Source organism: Electrona antarctica (genome assembly GCF_951216825.1).
Source record: "Electrona antarctica genome assembly, chromosome: 20".
Lineage (NCBI taxonomy): Eukaryota > Metazoa > Chordata > Actinopteri > Myctophiformes > Myctophidae > Electrona > Electrona antarctica.
In genome coordinates this window covers 37,640,264-37,651,840 of record NC_136801.1, presented here as the reverse complement: position 1 = coordinate 37,651,840, position 11,577 = coordinate 37,640,264, and the positions used below count along the sequence as shown (strand labels likewise).

Sequence of the window (11,577 nt, the reverse complement as noted above, 5' to 3'; positions counted from 1 at the left end):
GCATTAACCACTTCAGCCCTATATGCATACAAGCTCACAGCACGTTGTGAGCTTGCAGATCTGCTATTTTCAAAGCATGTCTTTATACATTTGGAAATTTGTCAAATTGGGCAAAATGAGTATAGGCCTATACTTGAGTATATAGTTTAGGCTACATTTGAGTATTTCTACATTGTGGTATTGACACTTTTAGTTACTATTAGTTAAGTACAAAAATGGGAGTACAAGTACTCCTTCCACCTACTGTATTTTATTTTTGGTTCAAGTGAGTAGAGCCACTGACTGTAATAACACAGATCCCCCACACGGGGTCGCCATCCTAACACAAATGCGGCTACTTAGCTAAACCTTAGCCTACACCGCCAGATTAGCCAGTTGCAATTCCCTCCATTGATAGCCCATTGATCCAAATTGCATTTCCGATCTGCTTGTATTAAACAACGTTAACTCACCAACATTGCAGCTGTATGGCAAACTTGAATTATCCTCTTTCAAGCTGCAAAGCGTTTGTTTCATAAAAATCCACTGTAGACATGAGCTACTTTCTGTCAAGAAATGTTGTCTAAGTGTTTGGAAGCACTTTTTTTTTTTTTTTTTTTTTTTTTTTTATCCCACGATTTTGTAACCCATTTTTTCACCCCTGTGTCAATTATCTAATGTGATCCTGGGCTCTACACACCCTCCGCCAACCTAGTCCCCATATATGGGGGACATGGGGAGAGCAACGGACTTGAACTCATGCTTCCTTCACGCCTGAGTGTCCAAGTTGCTCCTTTGCACCTGACAGGGGGGAGTTTCCCTGGTTGGAAGCACTTGTTTTTATTAACGGGTCGTGCTGAAGCATCCTGCATTATGTGCAAATTTGAAACCGGTGGTACGCAGGACCGTTCAGTGACTTTGACGAGCGCTTCCAATCTCCAACACTTAAAACAAATAATCACCTGCACAGAACAGAACGTAGCTCATAATAACATGTCTACGTGTTTTTTATGAAACAAACGCTTTGCAGTTTGAAAGAGGATAATTCAAGCTTTTCCTACAGCTGCAATGTTGACTTTAACATTGTTTAATACAAGCAGATCGGAAATGCAATTTGGATCATTGGGCTGTCAGTGGAGGGTATTGCAACTCTAGATTCATCCCATAATTTTTTTTAATCTAGTGTTGCAAATTGCGACTAACCTCCAGATTATTATTACTTGCGCAAGCAGAGCGCACAAGTACTAGTTTCGCCCAGGACGATGCGTATGCACCGTCCCAGCACATGACGTAATGACTACTTGTGTCTGATACGACAGTGGTGCCAGACTACATACATGTATACATAGGAGTATTACCTCTAATCCTCCCGACACTAAAACATATCGTCATTACGTCACCATCGAAAACCAATTACGCTCTGGCATTGGGACCTTTGATCCACATCTTTATTACGTCATCATTGAGAGATAGTCATCATTGAGAGCTAGCATATGACGCCAGTTATACCCTGACGTCATATGCTGGGATGGTGCATACGCATCAAAAGTAACCACAGTAGGCCTATACCACTAATCAACTTACAAATTACATATACATATACATAGAGGCATTTCCTTTAATCCACCCGACATTGATCGAGATATACGTCACCATCGAAGGCATTGGGTCCTTTAATCCACATCTTTATTACGTCATCATTATTATTTCTATTCTTAGTTCCATCTCGAAAGTGATGGAAAAAATAGTCTATGAACAGGTTGAAAAGTATCTTGCCACTAATAAATTATTGTACGAGTTCCAATCTGGCTTCAGAACATCCCACTCCACTGACACATGCCTTCTCTATTTGAGCGACCACATCAAACAAGAGGTGGACGCTGGCAAATACTGCGGCATGGTCATGCTGGACCTCCAAAAGGCTTTTGACACCGTGAACCACTCCATACTGGTTAACAAGCTAAAAGCAATTGGTTTCGATAGCACATCAGTGAGCTGGATGCAATCCTACCTGGAGGGGAGAGAACAGATGGTGGAAGTGAACGGAACACTGTCCCCCCCCCTCCCAGTGAGCTGTGGCGTTCCACAAGGAAGCATACTAGGGCCTCTACTGTTCCTAATATATGTAAACGACATGACTTCAGCTTGTGACTGCAACTTGTTCCTGTTCGCAGATGACTCAGCACTGCTGGTCTCGGACAGGGACAAACTGCAGGTTGAAAATGCCCTCAGCTCTGAACTCGGTAGAATCTGCACCTGGCTCGCTGATAACAAACTATCTTTACACCTGGGAAAAACTGAATCCATTCTCTTTGGCTCTATTAGTAATCTCAGCAAGGCAAATGGCTTCTTGGTTAGAGTGGGTGACAATGTTATCACACGTAAAGATGAAATTACCTACCTAGGTTCCATCCTGGAGGCTAATCTTTCCGGTGATAAAATGGCCACCAACGTAATCAAAAAAGTCAACCATAGAACAAGATTCCTCTACAGGATCTCCTCACTGGTCAACAAAAACACCTTGAAGACCTTAACAGGAGCCCTTGTACAGGGTTTCTTTGACTATGCATGCACCTCCTGGTACCACAGCACCTCAAAGGCCCTTAAAACCAGGCTCCAGACTTCCCAAAACAAACTGGTCAGGCTCCTACTTGATCTAGCCCCCCGAACCCACCTCACCCCTGCCCACTTCGACAGGCTGGAATGGCTTAGGGTCGACGACAGAGTACAGCATCTTGCAATGGGTCTGGTCCACAAGATTCGATACACCACCAAGATACCCATGTACCTGTCTAGATACTTCCTTAATGTTAACGAAGTCCACACCCACAACACCAGAGGGAGTGCAACGAACCATGTACAACCCAGATTCGGCACAAACAAGGGACTAAATTCTTTTCGCTCCTATGCCACCAAAATGTGGAACACCCTACCAACTGTCATTAAGACATGCGAATCCCTTGACTCCTTCAAAACCGCTCTCAAAGGGCACCTACGGATGGCTGCAATTCGAAACTACACATCTTTATTACGATATACTTCATACTACTACTTTTTTACGTGCAAAAACAGTAGGTACGTAGCAAATAGCTAAACCTAATATTTCAATCGTTCTTTCAAAGATAAGCTGAGATTTGACAGTTTGTAGCGGTCGACAGTACTTGTGCGCTCTGCTTGCGCACTAGTAGGCTAGAGTGCAGTTCTAGTTATTATTACTATTACTATTACTATTATTATTTTCCTGTTTCAACAGAAAATAAGCCTATTAGTATTAACTGTCTCTCTCTCTCTCTCTCTCTCTCTCTCTCTCTCTCTCTCTCTCTCTCTCTCTCTCTCTCTCCTCTCTCTCTCTCTCTCTCTCTCTCTCTCTCTCTCTCTCTCTCTCTCTCTCTCTCTCTCTCTCTCTCTCTCTCTCTCTCTCTCTCAACTCCTTAGACATTAGCTGCAATGCATAATTGTTATGCCGTGGGATTGAAACCCAAGTCTCCTGCAACACCAAACATCAACATTGATACTGTCCATTTATTGTGTGTGTGTGTGTGTGTGTGTGTGTGTGTGTGTGTGTGTGTGTGTGTGTGTGTGTGTGTGTGTGTGGTGTGTGTGTGTGTGTGTGTGGTGTGTGTGTGTGTGCGCCAGACAATTGCACGAGTCCCTCCGATCCGAGTCGAGTAGCAAGTCATTTGGTCCAAGTCTCAAGTTTTTCTGTTGTGGTCAAGTCAAGTCGAGTCACAAGGTTATGTCAAGTCGGGTCGAGTCACAAGGTTGTCGAGTCAAGTCGGGTCGAGTCACAAGGTTATGTCAAGTCAAGTCGGGTCGAGTCACAAGGTTGTCGAGTCAAGTCGGGTCGAGTCACAAGGTTGTCGAGTCAAGTCGGGTCGAGTCACAAGGTTGTCGAGTCAAGTCGGGTCGAGTCACAAGGTTATGTCAAGTCAAGTTGGGTCGAGTCACAAGATTGGTCGAGTACTGTACTGTACTGTACTGTACTGTACTGTACTGTACTGTACTGTACTGTACTGTACTGTACTGTACTGTACTGTACTGTACTGTACTGTACAAGCTCTCCTCCCTGGCCTCTGTCTGTGTGTTAGGCTGCACAACAGTGACACTTGATGGTGGTGACAATAATTATGCTATTTCCGTGCTCTGATACAGGGACACAGGGACACACACAAGTCACACATAGCTGTCTATAGTGGTTGCACCACTCAAAAAACAGGAAAAGAACACTTATGCCAATATCAAACTTATGCCAATTACAATATGTAAAATCACAATATCCAGTCTAATTATATGAATATAATACTGATGCCCTGCCCATGCACAGACAGGCCTAAAGCAAGTACAAAAATAATACAAAATAAAATAATAATAATAATAATAATAATATATTATTATTATGACAATTAAAAAGGAAAAATAAAGAAATAAGACTTTCAGAAGTACAGGCCTGTGTCTGCATTACATTGTCTTAAGGAAAAAATAAATACCTCATGTCACTCACTGCCACACATTTTGTCTCAGTTAATTTTAAGCTCTGTATAGGAAATCAAAATGTTCTGTTGTACTTGTAGTGTAGTTTGTTAAAGACGTTGGGAAGCTTAACGATGTTTAATTGACTACAGGCGATAGAGTGAGAGACAACGCGACCGCGTCGTCAACTCCCCATGTTCAGCTGTGGATGTTTTTCTTTTCCTTTTTTTTGTTGATGATCACAACTTAAGTTAGCGTCTTGTGTTGTTGTTGTTGGAAGCTGTTGCTGAATTAAGGACTTTTCAAATGGAATAATTTATTTGGAACAATAAAACAAGACAGGTAAGAGGAAAGTAGGAAAGGAAGTTTGCACCCGACGGACAAGCTTATTGTTCAACTGTGTAAAACATGCGTGGCTCATGCAGTTTATCAATTTGACCCAACATGATTACATGAAACCTGCATTTATAACAGTGAATGGGCCGGACAGGCCGGTTACTTAAGTTGTCCGAGTCAGCTTGTCTCAAGTCGAGTCTGGAGTCATTGTCTTCCAAGTCAAGTCGAGTCTCAAGTTTTTACCCTTAAGTCCAAGTCGAGTTGCAAGTCGTCAAATCAATGACTCGAGTCCAATACTATATGGGGCTTTATTGTTTTTTTTTTTTTTATATTGATATTGTTGTGGAAGTGCATTCATATTGCACTCATGAGCTTGAGGCAGACCAGTGCAGGCTATTCATTTCATTCTTTGACAATTTGCCGAGAGAGAGAGAGAGAGAGAGAGAGAGAGAGAGAGAGAGAGAGGAGAGAGAGAGAGAGAGAGGAGAGAGAGAGAGAGAGAGGAGAGAGAGAGAGAGAGAGAGAGAGAGAGAGAGAGAGAGAGAGAGAGAGAGAGAGAGAGAGAGAGAGAGAGAGAGAGAGAGAGAGAGAGAGAGAGAGAGAGAGAGAGAGAGAGAGAGAGAGAGAGAGAGAGAGAGAGAGAGAGAGAGAGAGAGAGAGAGAGAGAGAGAGAGAGAGAGAGAGAGAGAGAGAGAGAGAGAGAGAGAGAGAGATCCTTGAAAGCACGGCATGCCTCAGGCAAAGTGTTAACACTGTCTTCAGCTTCACTAGCTTATCAGCATCTCTCTGTGCATGAGCTGAAGGAGCGAGGTAGGTGGAGAGAGAGAGAGAGAGAGCTAAAAGAGTGAGGTATAAGTAGGTGTGCAGAGAGAGAGAGAGCTGAAGGAGCGAGGTAGGTGGAGAGAGAGAGACAGAGCGCGAGGCAGGTGTGCAGAGAGAGAGAGAGAGAGAGAGCTGAAGGAGTGAGGTAGGTGTGGAGAGAGAGAGAAAGAGAGAGATTTTTTATTTTAAAGAGTCCTTTATTGAGCACTGCTGGGTGATACAAGCCATTACATAACCTCGACTACATGTTTAACTTAGGTTCGAGCAAAGGGGAAGAAGTTACAGAAAGACAGCCATCTTCCAGAAAGAGAATAGCAGCTCATTATGATCTCCCACTGTGCACAAAACTCCCTCTATTGCCCACTTTACACAGAACACATCGAGATTGTCCACCATCTTATAATAAGAGTGTTCTACTCTGAGCTGTGTCCAGTCCAGTCATTATGAGCACCGGGTCCACACAGCCCGCCTCCTGCGCCCGGTTCCTTCGGCTCAGCCAAATGGATAGTTTTGCGGTTGCAGATATGACATTGATCAGTGAATGAACATGTTTTTTTGCCACTGTGTATTTTGGCCCAGAAATGAAAAGCTGAGAAGAGAACCCCGTAAACCAGTCTCTCAATAGGTCAAACACTCCTAGCAACCTGGGACACTGGACAAATAAAGGAAAACAAAATCTCTCTGGGAACAGAAGAGACAACCCTCCCTGTGATTAGGATCAATGTGTGCCTTGTATCTGTTCGTAGCTATCGCCCCATGTACTATCCTCCACTGGAGGTCAGCCGGCCAAAAAACTCAGTCCACCTCAACTCTTTTGTGGCGTGCAAAGACTGACAGTGCCTCACCTTGACGCACAGGATATACATTGCGTGTGTCAGAGGTGAGAACAGAGGTGTTCTCACCTGCACATTAAACACCTCAGAGATTAAGACCTTCATTGTCACCCCCATGGAGGTGCCCAACCGGCCTTGGCACACTCAGAGCATTGAGAGGGTTGTTAAAATGGTGACTTAGGCTTCTGCTACATACTTCTCTCAGGAAACGAGGGATGGAGGATCAGGGCTCAGGAGACCAGCAGGAGGCTGATGTCTAAGGCTGAGTCAGGACTTGTTCAACCTAAAAGTTCAGGAAGTGAAAAGTGGTCATCATAATTGTATCCAGTGATATACATGCACTTGATAATAAATATGTTTATTTGATTTGACTTTGTCAGTATAAATTCTTTCCTTTATGTCTTTCAAAATCCTAAAAATAGGTTAAAACGGGCAAAATGTGCAATTTAGAAGTACAACATAATGTAGGTTAGAGTTATTCTATCAAGAAAATAATGTCATATTTTAATGATGGAGGTGATTTAAATCACACATTAAAATCTAATTATTTCAGTTAGATTATTATTATTACTGATTAGTAAATTAGATCAGTAAGACCAGATCCCAAAGCCTACTGATATGGCAATGAATAAAATTCACTAATGTTTCTACATAACTGGCTAAAAGCGTCATTGTAGCGGGTTATTGTGGATATGTTTAATATATAGCCTCTGAATATACACAATGCAACAGGTTGGCTGTTCAATGCAGCACTATGATGTAATACATGTAAAGAGATTGTATTAGACCTAACCACTGTCAGTCCATGAATCATATAGCTCATATGCAAACTTTAAGCACATGTTGCCTACTTGAATGGAATAAACTCTGTAAAGTGAATGTAGGTGGCTCTTAAAAGAGCCTTTGGGTTGTTGGTAGATCAAGTCAACCTCCAAATCCGTCCCTGTCTCTTCAGAGCATAGACAACATCCATGGCGGTCACGGTCTTTCTCTTGGCGTGCTCGGTGTAGGTGACGGCGTCTCCTCGTAGATCAGACCGGATATACGCTTCACACCGCCACGGCGAGCCAGACGGCGGATAGCTAGATGCAAGATGCATTGTATGCATCTAGCTGGGCATCAAGCTCCTCTGCAGAAAGCGGCTTTTTGTTGGCACCACGTCCGCCTCTCCCCCGGCCTCTGGCACCGCCTGCGCCGCGGCCTCCACGTCCCCTCTGCATGGGAGGCCATCGCTGGTTATCAATCTGTGAGGTGACGAGCTGTATGTTCATGGGGCGCCCATCAAGTGGCACGCCGTTGTACCGTTCCATGGCCTTCAGGGCATCTGCCCTCCTTTCAAAGTGGACATCTGCAGTCCCCAAACACATTCCAGAGTGGTCATAACAACGGACCTTCTTCAGTGTACCAAACTCTTCAGAAAGTTCCTGGATATCTGCATCAGAGACACTAAAGTCCAGGTTTGAGATAAGGAGCTTCCCTCCAGTTTCCACGCCAGCTCCTCCACCACCAGCATTGTCGAACATGTCATGCTGCCGCTTATCCGGAAGCGGTTTATGCCAGCTGTACGGCGTAGGTCTGCCTCTACCTCCGCGGCCTCCTCCTCTCTGCGACCTGTTCTGTTTGATAATGTCGTCTAAGGACATGTCCATTTTATCGGCCATTATATGCCCGAGCCTAATAACGCTAAACTTAGACTGAAATAGAAAATGGTAGCACAACCTATAGACTCTAACTTGGTCTCTACCTCGCTTCAGTTGAAGATACTAAAGTGAATGAATGATGAGCTCAGATCCTCCTCCTTTTAAGTGTGCTCTGAGGACCTAAGTGAGGACAGGCAGACTGCTCTGCAGTGCACTGGGCGGTGCCAAACCTGATACCCCCTCCTCATTCACACAATAGCAGCCATGTTCTGCTGTCTTTGTTCTCACCAATGGTCTGAAATCTACATGCCACCTAAACCAGTTTGTCCAGCTGAACTTATTCAGACATGAATGTGATGCAACAACATGGTAAAATGGATAGGCCCTATGTGATATTTAGTACAATTGTGGAAATTCAATAAAATACTTGTAATTGTAAATGGATAGACTATATACTGTTGTATGACTACCTTGATAACACAATGGAGATGATTAAATGCATAGGCTACATAGTATACAATTGTGCCATTACACATTCATGTAGATTACTAAATTCTTCATTGTATCAAAACCTAATATTATGCTAAACCCAGTTAGTTAAACCTAAAATATTCTAATTATAAACATGTAAAGTGCACCTATTCTATGAATAGAATATAAGCTCATAACATTTCAATACAGAGCAGTGTAGGGCCGTGACACAGACAGACAGACCGACCACATTGTGAATTGAAATCATAGTGGATTAGGCCTACACATCTTTCTACCATGCTCTTCTTCTTATAATTTGGAAAAATAAATTTGAGCTGTAACTATGGTTAGCCTCTCCATGTCCTGCTAAGCCTACTCCTGTGTGAGAAGGATCAGTAGGCTGCGGTTACATGCACGAAATGTATTCAGAATGAATGAATTCATACCGAACAGAGATTCATACCCAACTGTTTACATGGAACCTGAATAAAAGTATTCCTCAATTGTTTACATGACCAAAGCATTCATTCGGAATATAACTTTGGACTATAGAGATGGCCAACCCATAACCGGCCAACCCATATCCCTTAAGAAATGAATAACCGACAAACACTAAGTGCTATTATCTGATAAAATAAAATAAAAATATATTTTGAAGCGCAGTCCCTGCAACCACACGCGACCTTCACCCAAAACAACCCAGAACTAAAAAACACAGCATCCATACACCCATACACTGCAATTGGCAATGGCACTGTAATTCGCAGATGGGTTTGTAAATAGCGCATTTTATTATGGGGAAAAAAAACGGAATGGTTTATTTGTATTTTTATAATGGGTAAAATAGCGCATTTCTGCACACATAAAATGTCTCCAAATGGCCATCCCTGCATGGACATGGGCATAAAGCACTATAGTCTACTAAGGGCAGACATGTGTAAAATAATACATGTATTCCAAATTCCCAGTGGCATTCGGAATAAAGTGTTTATATCAGTGGCGTATGCAGGAATTACAAGTTGGCCAGGCGAACATATAAAAACCCGGGGGGGGGGGGGAAGCAGCAAGAACACATCGAAACTTGAACACAAAGGCGTTACGTGTATTTGCATGTCTATGGGAGGGTCGCGAGTCGCGCCACATAATGGACACGCCCGGGCCGTGATGAATGGGCGAGGGGTGAAATGGGTGAATGGATAACAATTTGGAGCAACAGGATATTCTATTCCAATTGAGGTGTTTACATGAGCATTTTTATTCTGATGACTGGAATGAATCCATTCATTCCGAATGAATTTCTGCATGTAAATGGGGCCACAGAGTATCCACTACTTAACTCAACTAGTAGTTGAATAGACTGTTAACGAGCCCATCAGTGACAACATTCCACAGCTGGGCAGAGACCAAGCCGTCTACAGCAGAGGCATTAGCGGGGGAGGGGAGGAGTAAGTGGTAAGTGACTGCAGAACAGAAGTTGTATATTGAGGCTTTTGCAGCTGAGCAATATTATTGAATTGAATGGGACTAGATGTAGGCTACAAAGTGACAACTGCATGTACATCTGAATTAAATAATTGGATGAATGGCAATTTGCACGGTTAAACACAAAAGTAATTTCAGTATTTAAAATAAAAGGTATCTTAATAAAAAGGTTAATTGACACATTTTATAAGGTCGCTTTTACAGTTAAAAGTTTTTGCTCTGTATTCAGTGAAATTAAATGGGATTTCATAGCCTATAAGATCTACGACAACTGCAAGTTACTGAAATAATTGGTGAAATGGCAGTCTGATAATGTTAATTCAGCTGAATCAAGCTGTTGTATTTACCAGTTAATAATCAAAAAATTGCAGGAAAACAATGTTAATTTTTCACCTTTGGTCATTTTATTGTCTACTCAGGCTTATGTCAACACACATGTTTTAAGTTACTTGAATCAGTAGATATTTGATATTAATTTTAGCTGCCCCGCCCCCTTACTATACAAACCCATTGTAACTTCAAACTCCATTTAATACGTAAATACATGAAATCAGTAAATTAAAAACATGGCCCCTCACCTATTAGAAGGATAATATCAGTTAACAGAAAAAAGGACGGGTGTTTTCGATGAATCTATCATTGTAAATGTACTTTGTTTAAAATTATTTGAATTTACATAATACTGTAAATTAAACATTTTCTCATTGTTTCTTTATTTACAGTTTTTCCCTGTAGGGATTTTACGATATTTCACTGTTTTTACAGATTTTTTTTTACAGTGTATGACATGAAAAAACAAAAATTAAAAAACAATCCAATGGCAGTCCCTCAATCAAATTTGGCCACATTTTATTAGCACATAACCTGACTCCGCCAGATGGGGCAGCAGAGAGTACACTGAGCAGGAGGGGGGAACCCAGTGTACTCTCTGCTGCCCCATCTACAATTTACAATATAGATATGTTCTAGCTACGTTCTTAGCTTACGCATGTTTCTTGATAAATGCTTTTTATATATGTGATGTATTCCCATGCTTTTGTTCTTGCTAAATGTAAGTCGCTCTGGATTAAGAGCGTCTGCTAAATGCCTACATTGTAAATTGTAATTCCCCATGAAAAAACACACAATTTTGATTTTCATTTTTTTATAAATCTTATAAATGAGGTATAGAACGGGTACAATTACTGATTTAAATATGCAAATTGATGTAGTTAAAAGTTGTGCGCTGGCGGTCCATCTGCTTTTATGTCCCGTTGCATGTCCGCGCATGTCGTTGCAAGTAATTCAATTCAAAGGAGCTTTATTGGCACAATTTGGCAGTCGCAAAAACACTTGTCGGGGAAACCCAGCAGTTTATGATACATCGCAGCACGTCTCTGTCTGTGTTTTGCGACCCTGCCTGCTCCAACGCACGCTGGGCAAGACCTACACTGTAGACACTGTTATTCTTTTGGGGCGGAAGTGACGGGATTAGGGCGGAAGTACCGCTCAAGGAAATTACATGGCGCTTTACAAATCTGTTTACATCTCCATGAATTAAACAA

The 11,577-nt window shown here is 42.2% G+C and overlaps 1 protein-coding gene across 1 annotated transcript; it reads right to left on the bottom strand.

Annotated features, from left to right (window-relative positions):
* Window positions 1-7,482: 7,482 nt before the first annotated feature.
* On the bottom strand, window positions 7,483-8,101 carry LOC306913193 (THO complex subunit 4-like; the record flags this gene model as incomplete). Its single annotated transcript, XM_079489781.1, has 1 exon — window positions 7,483-8,101. One exon carries the CDS (start codon window positions 8,099-8,101, stop codon window positions 7,523-7,525), a length of 579 nt encoding a protein of 192 aa, XP_079345907.1. The 3' UTR covers window positions 7,483-7,522.
* Between the last annotated feature and the right edge of the window lie 3,476 nt (window positions 8,102-11,577).